General features: G+C 45.8%; 1 protein-coding gene across 1 annotated transcript in view; it reads left to right on the top strand.

Moving 5' to 3' along the window:
- The window catches only part of SCN10A (sodium voltage-gated channel alpha subunit 10), an 88,031-nt gene extending 75,747 nt beyond the window's left edge, over nucleotides 1-12,284 (top strand). Inside the window, exons 23-27 of the mRNA XM_061127811.1 lie at nucleotides 684-737; nucleotides 1,591-1,728; nucleotides 1,984-2,088; nucleotides 7,208-7,478; nucleotides 10,360-12,284. Coding sequence (XP_060983794.1) covers nucleotides 684-737; nucleotides 1,591-1,728; nucleotides 1,984-2,088; nucleotides 7,208-7,478; nucleotides 10,360-11,621 — 1,830 coding nt within the window. The 3' untranslated portion in view covers nucleotides 11,622-12,284. The remainder of the gene's footprint in view (nucleotides 1-683; nucleotides 738-1,590; nucleotides 1,729-1,983; nucleotides 2,089-7,207; nucleotides 7,479-10,359) is intronic.
- The last annotated feature ends 3,718 nt before the right edge of the window (nucleotides 12,285-16,002 follow it).

The raw sequence follows: 16,002 nt of genomic DNA, 5'->3' as shown, positions 1-16,002 counted from the left end.
TGGACAGTCTAGGGTCTCCCAGAAGATGCTATGTGGAGACTCTGCAAGGGATAGCACTCAGTGTGAACTGAGATTATTCCCTATTCCTACAGAGGACACTGTGAGGCTAGAGGAGCTGATCAGTGAGTGTGACCTCACAGTGGTACAATTAGACCAATGTGGGCTAACAGAATAGAATAAAGGGATGAGCCTGCCATGGGACTGTATCAGGTGATAATTTAGAATTCACTACTTTTACAAAATAGACCTTATATAGTCACATAGACTAAACAGTCTTCTACTGCAAATCATCTCCTATAGGGTAATAAACTATGTTCCAGGTCTGTTGTAATGACAAGTAACGCTGGCTTGTGAATGTCAGTGACATTCACACTTCCATTCATTCATTCACTAATCCCTTGCCTTCATCCACTTGTCATTCAGTGTTGCTGCAGTTACTTATATGTTTGTCACACAGTTACCCACAACTTCCTGCACGCAACCATTTGTTCACAGATTTGTTCCACAACAAGTCCCTAAGTAGCTATGGCATGCCAGGTTCTGAAATCAGAGACATGTCAGAACTGGCTCCAGGGAGTGGGGAGGAATGCTCTATGAGAAAAACAGACAAATAAGTGAATCAAAATAGAGGCCAATGTAGATGAATGGGCGGACACTGAGTGGCCTCTGCTCCTTGTTTCCAGGCAACATTTAAAGGCTGGATGGACATCATGTATGCGGCTGTCGATTCCCGGGATGTGAGTCTCAGCCTGCAGTGCCTACTGCCTCTCCCTCTGTGCATCCCACCCACACTAGTCTATTTGAAATGGAGTGAAATCGGCCTTGGTGCTGAAAGAGGCGATCACCTAGCAGTCTGGCACTATCCCCCAACCTGGAACAGTGGCCAGCGGGCCCTCTGTTGGATATTTAAACTGACCTAGTCTTCTAGGCTTCTCAAGTTCTTCCTCTGTTCACCACTGAGGAAATTATCAGAGAACCTCTAAAAAGACTGTGTGTGAGGGTACTCTCTGGGCAGAGGTGGGGCCAAGAGCAGTGTAGCTAGAACTATGGAATTTCAGACACCATCATGGCAGCTGTTGGGTGGAGATGGGTGCTGTTGGGGAAAGACCCTTTCCTGCTGGGGCAGAAGACACTACCGACAGCCTGTCCCATATCCCCCTCGGCCCACCTCTGAGTTCACTCTCATGCCCTGTTTCTGATTTTATCTGAGATTTGATTTCCTTCAGTGCCCCAGAGTTTGCTCGGCAGCTCCTCTTGCAAGGGCAGAGGACTGCAGGTCCACAGGGGTGACCCTCACACGTAAGCCGTGGGAGTCTGTAGACAAATGCCCTTGCTTCCTCGTCCCTTTGAAGTACAATTTTGAGGTGTGTTCTGCAGTCCTTAGAGGATGGAGCGCCGCTTGCCTCTGATGATGGTGCTGCCTTCATCCTGTTGCTGCTTCCCTTCGCCCTCCCTCACTTCTGCTTCCTGGGATCACCTCCTATATAAGCCCCCTGCACCCAGGTCCTTGTCTTGGGACTCAGGGTTCTTTGGGGTTACCACAGACTAAGATGCCCCCTTGTTCCCATGCCACCCCTTGTCTGCTCACAGGTGAACTTTCAGCCCAAGTGGGAGGACAACGTGTACATGTACTTTTACTTTGTCGTCTTCATCATTTTCGGCGGCTTCTTCACACTCAATCTATTTGTTGGCGTCATCATTGACAACTTCAACCAACAGAAAAAAAAGATAAGTGGGGCTCAAGTGTTTCTGTAGTAGTGGCAAATCTTGGACTCCCCACCTGTCCCCTGGCCTCATGACTGAGGCCCCGCTAGTCACAGCCCCCATGCCCGACCAGGAGCCCAGTCCTGGCCTTTAGCACCAACACTGACCTTGGCCCCCTGCTGTCAGCCTTCATCCGCGTCTGGAGTCTGAGCCCAGAAAGGGCTGAAGGCTGCCACTGGGGGCAATAACAGTGGTGTGTATTATCCTGTCTCTTTGCACTTAGGAGGCCAGGACATCTTCATGACAGAGGAGCAGAAGAAGTACTACAATGCCATGAAGAAGCTGGGCTCCAAGAAGCCCCAGAAGCCCATCCCACGGCCCCTGGTGAGCCCCAAATCCCCCCGCCCTCCTTTAGCAGAGCATGTCTAAAACTGCAACGGGACAGCCCATGCCTGTGCTGGTAGGGGTCTGACCAGAATTCTCTGTGGAGGAGGACATCTAGTTGAGTTTGGGGATGAGCTAATGAGAGTTTCCAGGCCCCAGAAAAAAAAAAAGTCTGCAAGAAGCAACTCTGGTCTTCTGGAGTAAACATACTCCTGTAGATGTTCCAAATAGACCTGTGAATGAAAGCGGTGACTTGCCCAACAGCCTTAGTTTTCCAGCACCAGATCAGAAACAGATTAGGCTAAATGATATTAAGGATGGTTCAAGACCTGAGATGAAACGTTTGTGATTATGAGTCATGATGTAGGTTGCAATGTATCTCCAGGCTCACCGTCATATTCCACCCTATGCTTACAGGCAGACAGAGAGGAAATGGCCAAACCCAGCCCTCCTGGGATCCTGGGCCTAGTCACGGTCATGGTCAGGTGACACAATAGGAACCAAAAATTATCCCACTTTAGCGTTTAAAGACTGACCAAAGCTTAGCACCATACTCCCCTTTGATTCCTTTGTTCACTAAGATCCATGGTTCAAGCCCATTAACCCTTCCCCACACAAGGGCAAAGCCTAAGGACTTCAGCAAAGGTACAGGTCTTTTCCTAAATGAATCAGGGAAATATACATTCTGTTGGTCAAGGCATTAGGATTTTTAAATCAAGGCAGGGGTTTGCATAAGTTACTAAAAACTTAATGAGCACAAAGTCTTAAAAACATTTACAGGAGGGGAAAAATGCTGTGATCTTTCATACACTTTACTTGGAAACAGTGATCACAAATGTATTACTACTCTCAATTCTGATAAGATGTGTTACAGTGGGGAGTGAGAGGACATTCAGATCTCTGTAGGGGCAGGGGTTTCCTTCCAAATCCAGTGTAAGATCAAGATAACTGGGGTTGAATTAGCCTGAAGTGAGTCCCTAAGGTTCAGCGAATATCCCTCCAATGTCCAATGAACAAGTTCAAACTTAGAAGATGTAGATGAAAGGCTGAGCCCAGGCAATCATACTCAAGTAGGGGTTACAGGAGAAGGCTCCTAAGACCTACTGAGAAGCAAGCAGCCGAGTCCCTGCTAGTCTATACTGATGGCTGGACTGGTTTTGAATCCACATTTGAACAGACAGCAAGGTGTTCTCTGCTAGAGGCAACCCTTGGTAAAATCATGACAGCTTGGGGTACCTCTCCCTACACACTTGCTCCATCTCTCTATAACATCTCAGCTTCTCCCCTCTCATCAACCAATCCCACATGCCATCACAGCTTCCTCCTCTCAAGGAGGACAATTTCCTTGGGACAGAGTGGGTTTCATTTCCAAAAGGGACCATGGAGAGGGTGCGGTCTCAATACAAAGGTAGTAATCTAGTGTTGAAATTCCAGACAGTGCAATAGGGGTGGAAGTTAGTGGTTGAGCAGGAAGACCTACAACAAAATCATCATGTTTCCTAATTGTGTGCACCAACCCCAAGGTCCTCCAAGGTGAGCACTGGAGGAAGCCTTGCACGTGGGTGAGAAAAGTAAGACCTCATAGCCCAGCTGAGTTCCTGACATTAGTCATCCCTTTAGATGGGAGAGGGGTGTATCATTAACCATCAACACTAATAACTCTAGTGGAGGAACGTGACTCTCTCCTTAATATTCTGGTCCAGGCATGGCCAACATTCTTTCCTTTGTTCCGTTCAGCATAGCTGAGGCAGGGTTGGAACATTTGAGCAAGACTTTGAGGCTTAGGGATGCCAAAAGGGAAGCCGGCAGAGCAGGACCCGAGCAGCAGTTGCATCTGGCTGGTCTCCAGGACCCACAGGCCTTGGCCCATCCTGTCTCCTGGCTGGCACCCATATGGCAGGTGACACGTTGGCACCCACCCCCCACTGGGACAAAGCTGATCATCTGCCCTCCACAATGTCTGGAGCCAAGAAAGAAGTCCAAGCCCAAAGAGAAATGCCTGCTCCCATCTAAGACTCACCTTCCCAGGTCCTGCCTCCTCCTCACCAGATTACTGGCACGGGACTGGCCACCTTCTTCCCTAAGGGGTCCCAACAAGTGGAGCTGGTCAGTAAGGTGCGCATTGGTGTCGGACTCTGCTCCACAGGTGCATGTGTGCCAGTTCATAGCAGGGCCAACCTCGGATGACATACAGACCTCCAACACATGCATGTACATGGTACTCCTTGCCTCAGGTGAAGCCCAAGTTCTAAATCTTATGCTTCATCATAGCAAAGACAAAACCTTCCACAAGACTGGTGAATTTTATTCTACAACATTCCCTACTACAGAAATCACTAAAAGTAGGTTTCATATACTCCACTTTATAAGAAAATAATAGGCTCCAGAATATCACATCATCAGTCACCCACTTCATCATCTCCGAGAGCACCGAGGGTTGCAAAGAAGTGATCCCTGCCCACAAGCTAAGCCAAAAGCAGCTAGAAAGCTTCACCATTCCCCAGCAGCTGAGTATCTAAGACAAACGTGATGTCCAGAACTTAGTAATGTTGCCTGCTCTGTTTCATTAGAAGTCATGAATGGACCTGTATTTTTTTTCCCACCATTTTCAGTGATGAAATAAAAACTACTAGTGGCTCAGCATCCCAGAAAAGACATGAGCCAGCAGCTATGCCTGGAGCCAGGCCCACTTGGGTCTGGTTCTTTGCTCAAACTCTGCAGGGTAGCATTCCATCCCCACTGTGAAGCAGAAAGCAGGAACCAGCCTCTATCACAGCCCTTCTCCCCTCTGCCTGCTTCGCAGCTCCTGGGAGCTCCCTTGTGAGACTCACGACAGGTTTCTTTCTCCTTCACAGCCACCCTGCACATACTATGCATTCAGGAAGTCAGGAGTCCTTCTTGTTCAGAATTAAGTGTAATCAACCTAGTGGAGTGACTTTATAATTCTATTTGAAGTGTAATTCAGTTGTCTATTCTGTTATCCATTCATTTATCTATCTAGTAATCATCTATTGCATGCTAGGTACTATGCAGACACTGGGGATAGAACAGTGAGATGTTCCTGCCCTCACAGAGATGGCAGTCCAGTGACGCAGGAAAACAATTAGCAAAAATCACACACACATTAATTCACAGGCTGGAGAAATTGCTAGGGAAGAAAGAATGGGGTGAAGAGCAAAGGGTACCTAAGACTGAGCCTGGAGGAACTCTAACATCTCAAGGCTGAGTAAAGAAGACTCAAAAAAAAGAGCAGCCAGAGAGGCAAGAAAAAAATTGGGGAAGTAAGGCCTGCTAGGAACCAAGTAAGGAGCGTTTCAAGGTGGAGAATGTGCTAAATGATGTCAAACAAGTGTTTTGGGATTATGCATCATGGAGGTTATGAGATCTTAACAAGAGACATTTTAGCAACAGGATGGGGACAAAAGCTATATTGGAGGAGGCTGAGGAGTGCATGGGAAATGGTGACTACACATAACTCTTTCAAGAAATTTAACTGTGAAAGTGGGGAGAGAAGTAGTCTGGTAGCTGGAGAGAGAAGTGAGGTTCAAGATTTTTCTCTAAGGAAAAGCTAGATCATTAGAGATTTAGCTAAGGAACTGAGAGCAAATGGCCAAGAGTGCTCAAGTGTGGCCAAGAGTCTCACTCATCAGTAATGAAGCAGAGGGACCAGGATGTAGATAAGTGGTAGCAAAGAAGAGGGGGCAAAGGTGGGCTAACTTGATGATGCAGGTGTCAGAGGAGGAGAGGTTTTATGAGACACAGAAGGAGCAAAGGTCTGGGAGTGACAGTGAGGAATTAGAGGGACTTCAGCTCTGTCCCCAGCCCTGGGGTCTGTGGAGTGGGGAGAATAAGCAGTCAGTGAGTAAGAGGAGAAGTTTGCAGATCAAGGCAGGTGAGTTCCAGAGAGCTCAGAAGTGTCCAAGACAAGGTGAGGGAGGAGAGTAAAGTTGGAATCAAGAACTCACAGAGCAGTAAGATATTAACAGTGCAGGAAAGACTAGAGGGCCACACCAGGAAATTTTTTTTTTTAATGCCATAAAAACAGCCTCTACCCAAAATGATCTCTTGGTCATCCAGGCCACTCTGCCTCCCTCTAAGAAAGCAAATAACCAAGACCTGACTCCGTGCCCTGCTTAGACATCTACCCAGGAATAAAAAGAGCATTTATAATAATCAGTTGTACCACTGCACTTGACTTTGTATGCATGTGCACTACTTGACTTGACTCTCAATAATTTTTCAAGAAGTTCTTGAACTCTTGCTCTATGCAGGGCACTGCAGGAACACAAAATTAAATAAGACATGACCCCATCCTCAAAGAGCTTATTTTCTAGTAGAAAACAGAGGTATACATGAAACACTAGAACTCTAGACTGACTGTAAATGCTGTTCAGTTCAGTTCAGTTCAGTTGCTCAGTTGTGTCTGACTCTTTGCGACCCCATGGACTGTCCATCACCAACTCCCGGAGCTTGCTCAAACTCATGTCCATTTAATCGGTGATGCCATCCAAACATCTCATCCTCTGTCATCCCCTTCACCTCCTGCCTTCAATCTTGCCCAACATCAGGGTCTTTTCTAATGAGTCAGCTCTTCAGATCAGGTGGCCAAAGTATTGGAGTTTCAGCTTCAGCATCCGTCCTTCCAATGAATATTCAGGACTGATTTCCTTTAGGATTGACTGGTTTGATCTCCTTGTAAAGGCTGAGGGTGGGGTAGGGGGGCCAAAGAAGGGATGAAACGATGTAGTATGGTGTGATTCAAGAAGATTCCCTGAGGGAAGTGGGGATTAAGGGAGATAGATCACTCAAGGGGATTTAGATGGCCAAGAGAAGGGACTGAAAGGGCACTGTAAGTGGAGGAAAGAGCACAGACAAGGGCAAAGTGTCTGGTGATTTTATGGTGCCAGGAGTGGCAACCAGGACTTGAATTGAGGCACTGAGTTAGAACCAACCACGAGTGAGATTTTAGAAGATCAGGACTTGGCTTCTGTCAGAATGTGGAGTGTGAGGGAGACAAAAGAGACAGACTTTTAAAAACCCTTCTGTAAAGAACATGGCCTCTCCAGATCCCTGGTTTATGTTGCCCAAAGGCCTGATGTCCCATCTCTTGTTTTCTCAGAACAAGTACCAGGGTTTTGTCTTTGACATCGTGACCAGGCAGACTTTTGACATTGTTATCATGGTCCTCATCTGCCTCAACATGATCACCATGATGGTGGAGACTGATGAGCAGAGTGAAGAAAAGACAAAAGTCCTGAACAAAATCAACCAGTTCTTTGTGGCCGTCTTCACGGGAGAGTGTGTCATGAAGATGTTTGCCTTGAGGCATTACTACTTCACCAACGGCTGGAATGTGTTTGACTTCGTCGTCGTGGTCCTCTCCATTGGGAGTAAGTGAACATTGCATGTGGTTGGGTCACCCAGCCTCTGCTTGGGGTCATTTTGACTGGTCTTTCAAAACCAAAGGGACAACTAACAAACTTCTAAAAACGTATGTTGTATTTTAGAGGAGTCCAGTATTTGCTGCTTTGCAAGAGCAGCAGATTTAAAATGCCCCTGGGCCTCCCAGTGAGAGGTTCCACTGGCTTTCTCCATGATGCCTGAAGGGTATTCCAGCCACCATTGTCAGAACGTGGAGGGCGGGGGGCAGTAGGGAATCTAAGATGATGGAGTTTCCAGTGGGTCTTATCTTTATGGCCTTCAAGGCAGAGAGTGGGTGGTGTGCTGTGAGGTGAGTCATAAAATATTTTCTGGAAAAGGAGGTGGTTGCCAGAGGAGTGCAGAAAGACTAAAAGGAGATTGTTCAAAGGAGATTCTTAAGTCAAGGGTCTGGAATTAACTCTCTGTATAACTGTCCACTTAGGGAATATGAGTGACAGAAAAGTCAAGGGACCAATGCCAAGAGATCAACGCTGTTATGACCTAGTCTGGGTGTTGTTAAATGACAGGCCCAGTATTTGGGAGTCAATGGCATTCAGAGAAAATGAATGGAGTCAGAGGCTCAAGTGGGTAATGGAGCCACCATATAATTGAGTGCTTGCTGAGTTCTGAGAACTGGGCTGGGATCCATGGATCTCCACAGCAGCCCTGGAAAGGAGTTTACTATAGTCATTTTATACATTTAATATGGAGCTTCAGAATTAAGGAAGTTATACAAGGTCATATAGTTTGTGAAAGGTGGAGCTGAATTTAGACTAGGCTAATGTTCTTTTTAACAAACTAACAGCCTCCTACCAACAACCAAGAGACTGTCCCTGGCCTTCATGTGATTTGCCGAAGTTCAGCCCTATAAAGGCCCCCAGCACAGCAGCTTTCAGTTCAATTCAATTCAGTTCAGTCGCTCAGTCGTGTCCGACTCTTTGCGACCCCATGAATCGCAGCACGCCAGGCCTCCCTGTCCATCACCAACTCCCAGAGTTTACCCAAACTCATGTCCATTGAGTTGGTGATGCCATCCAGCCATCTCATCCTCTGTCGTCCCCTTCTCCTCCTGCCCCCAATCCCTCCCAGCATCAGGGTCTTTTCCAACGAGTCATCTCTTCGGTTTACTTTGCATTATAAATATATCCTGACCTGTTATATCATGACCTGCTTACTTTTCATGTCAGAGCATAGCTATAGATTTAATTTTCCATTGATTTACCATCAAGAGCTAATAGCCTCTAAATACAACCTGGCAGCACTTAATCAGTCTCTCTGTCCTGGTGCTGAACCACATCCTTGGGTTGTGTTTGTTTGGGGAGTTGAAATTTATTTTTGTTTTTTGTTTTGTTTTCTTTTCCTATTACTGCTGGGTTTTCTGGGGTTGGGAGGGTTGCTTTGTTTGTTTTCCTTCCAAAGTGAGAGACTGTGAAAGCCATTTTTTATTTTATATTACAGAAGGGAGCTTGCTTATGTGACTTCCCATATCAGTTCTATAGCAATAAAAGATACACAAAGTGCAACATTCTATCTTGGGGCCACCTTAACTACTAGTTCCTTTGACCTACACAGCAACACCCATCACTGGCAGAAAAGACAGCTCGAAAACAAGTGCAAGAACCCATCAGCCATGCTTCTGTCTTCTCTGCCTTTCTTCCTTCCCACCGATAAGACATGTTTGGAGTATCTAATTGTTACAAGTATGAAGACTCATTCTCCCTTGTAGAGGTAGACTAGTTGGATGGCAGAATCTTAGTAGATTATAAAAGCACATAATGTATCTCACACTATGGGAAAATGCCCCAGTTAAACTGGACTTTGAGAGAGGGGCTTTCATAAAGATGTCATAGTACAAAATTATAATTATTTCCCAGTTCTCCTCCCATTTCCTTCTTCCTTCCAACATACTAACATGACTATCCATATTCATATGACAAAAAGGCAAGTAGGAGAATTGGATCAAGGGCACCCTGGCAAGGAGAGCGAGCTTCTACCGTACCCCCTCACCATTTCTCCTGAGAGGTTTAGAATCCTGTATGACCTAAAGGCCTTGCCTAAACTTTGGTGGTCTTAACCGGCCTCTTCAGGTCCCCAAGACAAATCTTTGAGTTAGATATCACATAAGGAGACATGCAAACTCTAGTTCATAATTTGGATTGAGGTGCTGTAACTGACCCTAAAGAAACTCATCATTGGGCCCTAACACAGAGTTCAAACACAGCTGGAAATGAAAGAAACAAATAAAAGCCATTATGCAGACAGCTGGCCATTCAAAGCCATTCTGCTTTAGCTGTCAGCAAGTTGCCCAACTCCTCAGGCCCCTTATAATTTATGCCAGGCTCTGTACAATTATCCATAGGACCATGTGCCAGGAACTGAGTCAATCTTCGCAGTGGGAGATAAGGATATGAATCATAGAGGGTCCCGGCTCTCACAGAGCAGAGGACCAGGGTGGAAGAACAGGCATGACCTGAAGGCTGAATGTTCAGGGGAGAGCCAGGTCTGTGTCACAGACAAAGGACTGTCAGCATGTGGAACAGATGCAGTCACCTCCAGCTGAACAGACAGCAGAACCATGGAGGTTGACTAGCAAGGTATCTGGGTGTAGGGAAAGATAAGAACATGGTAGGAAGGGTGAGACTGACTCGAAGGAGACAGTGCAATGGACACTTACTGTGCCCCTACTTTAGGCCAACCACTGTGCCAGGCTCAGAGGGCCCAGAGTGCTTGAATGTAGATGCTCACATGAAAGTCCACACAGGGCAGAGATGAGGGGGTGTGATCACAGCCAACTTTGTCAGGGCTCATGGTTGGAAGTACTAATCAGACCATCTTCTCTCACTTTTAAAGGCCTGGTATTCTCTGCGATTGTTACCTCACTTGGAAGTTTATTCTCCCCGACACTCTTCCGCGTCATCCGCCTGGCCCGCATCGGCCGCATCCTCAGGCTGATCCGTGGGGCCAAGGGCATCCGCACACTGCTCTTTGCCCTCATGATGTCCCTGCCCGCCCTCTTCAACATTGGGTTGCTGCTCTTCCTCGTCATGTTCATCTACTCCATCTTCGGCATGGCCAGCTTTGCTAGTGTCAAGTGGGAGGCCGGCATCGATGACATGTTCAACTTCCAGACCTTTGCCAACAGCATGCTGTGCCTCTTCCAGATCACCACGTCGGCGGGCTGGGACGGGCTCCTCAGCCCCATCCTCAACACGGGGCCCCCCTACTGCGACCCCAACTTGATCATCAACAACAGCACCAGAGGGGACTGTGGGAATCCCATCGTGGGCATCATCTTCTTCACCACCTACATCATCATCTCCTTCCTTATCGTGGTCAACATGTACATTGCAGTGATTCTGGAGAACTTCAATGTGGCCACAGAGGAGAGCACGGAGCCCCTGAGTGAGGACGACTTTGACATGTTCTATGAGACGTGGGAGAAGTTTGACCCAGAGGCCACTCAGTTCATTACCTTCTCTGCCCTCTCAGACTTCGCAGACACCCTGTCTGGCCCCCTGAGAATCCCAAAACCCAATCGGAATGTATTAATCCAGATGGACCTGCCCTTAGTCCCTGGAGATAAGATCCACTGTTTGGACATCCTGTTTGCTTTCACCAAGAATGTCCTGGGAGAATCCGGGGAGTTGGATTCCCTGAAGGCAAATATGGAGGAGAAATTTATGGCAACTAATCTTTCAAAAGCATCCTATGAACCAATAGCAACCACCCTCCGATGGAAGCAAGAAGACATTTCAGCCACTGTCATCCAAAAGGCCTATCGGAGCTACATGCGGCACCGCTCCAGGACAATCGCCAGCCCTGCAGGGGTGCCCAGGGCTGAGGAGGAGGCAGCATCACTCTCCAATGAAGGCTTTGCTGCGCTCATAGCAAATGAAAACTGTGTGCTCCCAGACAAATCTGAAACTGCTTCCACCACATCTTTCCCACCATCCTACGACAGTGTCACTAGAGGCCTTAGTGATCAAGTCAACTTGAGCACATCTAGCTCCATGCAAAATGAAGGGGAGGCTGTCAGTAAAGAAGCCACTGGGCCCTCATGTGGACCCTCCAGCATGGGCATGTCCAGTTCGGATGTGTCCGCTGCTCCGTGATAACTTACCAACACTGACTCACTAAAGCATGCCGCTAGTCACAGTGTCGCAGCTGGGCAGGGATGCAGTTGGTACCCACCTTTGGAGAAACCCTCACACAGCAACGGGAGTCAGAAGCCAAGGGCCTCTCCACAGTGACTTCCTTTTTCAATTTCAGTATCAGATGATGGATTCCCTTACTTTCCAGAAAATGTCCCTGGTCCTTTTATTTTGATGGTGACTAGAGCTTATCTTTACCAAGACCAGAACTCAGGACCAGAACTTTCAAAGATATATGGCAAGGATGTTGCTAAAGGGCCAAGGTTGTCTTCTGTGAAACAGCACATAGAGATTGGCAGTGTTATTTAGGATTTTGCATGACTGCATGTTGAGAGCTGCCAGACAACTACTCTGGCCTAAGATAATACCTGTGGTCTATGTCATGAAAGGCCTCTGAGCTATCCATTAAAATTAATATTTTTAAAGATATGTCAAAACCAATGTTATAACTTAAAGCATCATTTTAAAAAAATTATGTGACACTGATGTGTCATAAATCATGTCTCATTCACTTTCAAGTTTCCCGATATCTTGCAATTTTCAGCTAAAGCTGGGCAGACAGGAAGGAGCACTGTCCTGGGAGCTTGTTCTCATCCTAGCCAATTCTTCCACTGTTCGCCTGGCTGACCTGGGCCAAACTCTTTCACTTCTGAACCTCGTTCCCCATGGTGGCAGGAGGCAAAATGGATAGTCTCTGTAGTCCTTGCATTTCAAGTTGTAGAACTCAATGATGCCCTGTCCCAATTGAGATGAAGAAAACACTCTCTTCTGAGGCAGCAATGGCCAGACCTTTCTACTGTCTAGCCAAAAGGCAGTTTTTGTATATATTCCAGAGCCTATTTGACATCTCATAGACTTTAAGGAGGAAGGTTTTCACATTCCCCTCCAGCCAGGACTCCATAATTAGTATAAGTGAAAGAAAAGAGACATTTTGAGAAAGATGATCTGGGAGATAAAAGGTAAGGCCAATACTTTGTTTAATTCATCCTACAAATGGCATTAAGTACCTATTATTTGACAGGCCCTGCTCTAAGCACAAGGCATAATGGGAATTAATCCCCCAACGATTCATTGGACTTATGCAGTGGATGGGCTAAGGGTTGTCAGAGGATGATATTCAGGTCAAGAGCACATGGCAGGTCTTGAGATGAAAGAGTAAGAAGTTTGTGTGACGGCATAGGACATAAAGGCTCTTAATGACAGCTGTGATCTTCTATTAACTCTTGGGACATTCTCTGCCATGATGAGACAAGGATCAGGTCAATTCATTGATATGTGCTTGATCATTTCATAGAATTTCCCATGTATTCAAGTTACAAAACCTAAAGACTGGTCCAGCTTATGTGCTTCACAGACACAGATTTCCTGGGGCCTCACTCTCATTTCCCTATCACAGTTGACCCATCAGAGACCAAAGAGGCTTTCCAAATGCTTGTTGGGGTTTGCAAGCACCCACAGAAGCAGATTAGTTAGATGATTATTTATTAATAAAAGAGCACACAACCAAATTAGTAATCAGGGAAGTGCAAATTAAAATCATAGTGCTATATCACTATGCATCTATCAAATCTGTAAAACTTTTAGAATCTGTAACAAATATCAAGTGTCAGCAAAGATACAGAGCAACAGGAAGCTTAATGCACTGCTGGAGTATGCGAATTGGCATAAGCATTTTGGAAAACAGTTTAATTTACTGAAAGTTTACTATGTACTTTACTAAAGTACAGATACTCATCACTTGGGTTTTCCACAGGTAGGTATAAAACCTCGAAAAATCCATGCACACAAGCTCTAGGAGACATGAACAAGATTCCTTGTTATTATTGTTCATGATAGACCCAAATTAGACACAGCCTAATGTCCAGCAGCAGTAGAATAAATTAATAAATTTTGGTGTATTCTTTAAATGTAATTTTATGCAGTAATGAGAATGAATGAGATATAGCCCTGTACAAGTCTATAGATGAATCTTAAAGACATAATACTTAGTGAAAGAAGCCAGACAGACACCAGACTATATATACTATATGATTTTATGAGGTTCAAATCAGGCAAAATTAAATATACTGTTTGGGGATGCATAAAGAAAAGCAGGAATTAGTCCATGAAAGTAGGGGTAGAGGTTACTGATGGGGGAAAGGAGGCATTTGTGACTAGGTCTTTGGCAATGTTCTAATTTCCCACCTAGCTGGGTCTCTTTACAATTATTGTTTCTATAACCATGTGTCAAGTTAAACATATATATCTAATGCACTTTTCTGTGTGTATACAGCTCACAAGTTAAATTTTTTTAATATCTTGGGTTGGATTCTCTTCCCTTTTCACAGAAGTATTTACTATCTGCTGCTTTGAATTGTGGCATTTCTATATTGGACTTGGATTATCTGAGCTGATTTTTAAAAGGATTAGGAGTTCTATGTTAGGTAACAGAAAAGGAAATTCTAGAGAAAGGAAACTTTCAATTACCAACTTATTCAAGGAACCATCATCTCTCACAAGTATTATTTCAATAGCCTTCCAACTGGTCCCCCATTTCTACTCTTGTCCCCAGAAGTCTAGTCTCAAACAGCCACCGGAGCTCAAAATCCACCTGTGGCTTCTATGTTCTCCAAGTAAACATTATTACCATGTTTTACGTAATCTGACCCTTATTCCTCTCTGACCTCATCTTCACCCCAACTCTCTATGCTTCTGCCACACTGTCTTCTTCGCTTTTCCTTAAATACACTGGGCATAGTCTTGCCTCAGGACAAAGACCCTTGGAACTTTCTTTTCCTTCAGCCATTATATCCACATTGCGCACTCCCACACTTTCTTCAGTTCTTCCCTTACCAACCCATCTAATTATCAGCCCCATCCAGCATTTACCACCCTCTGAGATGTTATATATGTACTTGCTCATTGCCTGTCTTCCCCACTAGAATGTAAGCCCTTTGGGGGCATGGACTCTACTTGCTCATGAATGTATCCCCAGCACCAAGAACAATGTCAAAGTAAACTAACACTATTAGTCTTTGTCTTTCTTAAACAGTCCAAAGTTAGCTCCTCTTGGCCCAGTCCCCAAGGGTTAGCCATCACACAGACCAGGCGTGCTTGCTAAGTTGTTTCATTCGTGTCCAACTTTTTGCCACCCTATGGACCATAGCGGAAAAGGCACTGGCAGCCCACTCCAGCACTCAGCCTGGTGGCTGCCATCTATGGGGTCGCACAGAGTCGGACACAACTGAAGCGACTTAGCAGCAGCAGCATTGACCATAGCCCACCGGGCTCCTCTGTCCATGGGATTCTCCAGGCAAGAATACTGGAGTGGGTTGCCATGCCCTCCTTCAGGGAATTTTCCCCGCCCAGGGATCGAACCTGTGTCTCTTATGTCTCCTGCATTGGCGGGCAGCTTCTTTACCCCTGGCACCACTTGGGAAGCCGTCACATAGACAGTAGTATAGCATAAATGTGTTAACTTCAATAACAATCTCTATTAAGAAAAGATAAACCAGATCCAGAAGTGCCAGCCCACAGTATACCCGGGGGCAGGTACTGCTGGCCTTGACAGGGGAGTGATTTCTTGGTCCTGCTTCTGGGAGCCTTCCTCATCCTCTCTCCTACTCCCTTGAGACAGGAGCACTGGGAAGCAATTTCTTCTAAGGAATGGACAGCTTATTGTACTTTCTCTTGGTTATCAGTGAGCCCTGCATGCTGTCTTAAGGTCTGAGCAATCACCAGCCATTATTTCCCTGGACTGAAGTTTCTGCGACAATACAACTGCCTCAAAGCACTAGTATGATTTCTGTCTCTTGCATTTTGCCAACTCATTAGATCTTGTCGGGTTATGGTCTTTCAATCTAAAACTGGGACTGGACATTACTGCCTTTTAGCAATAGATGATTTGCCCTTCTTTACTCCTTAGCTGAATTGCGTGCATCCTGACTGCAGGCAGCCACCATACAGAGATATTGTTAACAAAAAAATTGGCTTGGGTGGAGAGGTACAGAGGAAGCTTACCTTCCCCTATCCCAGTCTGTATTCCATGGGCAGCTCTTTAGACTGGAGTAATAATCTCCTTCGCCTGGTAAGAGCACAGGGATGGGATCCTTTGAAGGAGGTGGGAGGAGGGGAGAGTGTTAGGCTTCTCCCAGCTCCATTCTTACCTCTGTCTCTAATTTTCCAATCATCAGTATGCTGGTAAATATTAAACAGTTAGATCTTCAGAAGTAAAAAAAATCGCTTATTTGTAGCATTTTCTGTTTTATGTGACATAAATACTCCCACCATGGCCCATGTCAAGCTACTGATGTGACATCCCTGAAGGCAGAATTGGGAAACGATGTCGACCTGAGTCAGTATG

Source organism: Dama dama, chromosome 24 (assembly GCF_033118175.1).
Source record: "Dama dama isolate Ldn47 chromosome 24, ASM3311817v1, whole genome shotgun sequence".
Taxonomy (NCBI): domain Eukaryota; kingdom Metazoa; phylum Chordata; class Mammalia; order Artiodactyla; family Cervidae; genus Dama; species Dama dama.
The sequence above is the reverse complement of the archived record's forward strand: the minus strand, read 5'-3'. Positions and strand labels throughout refer to the sequence as shown.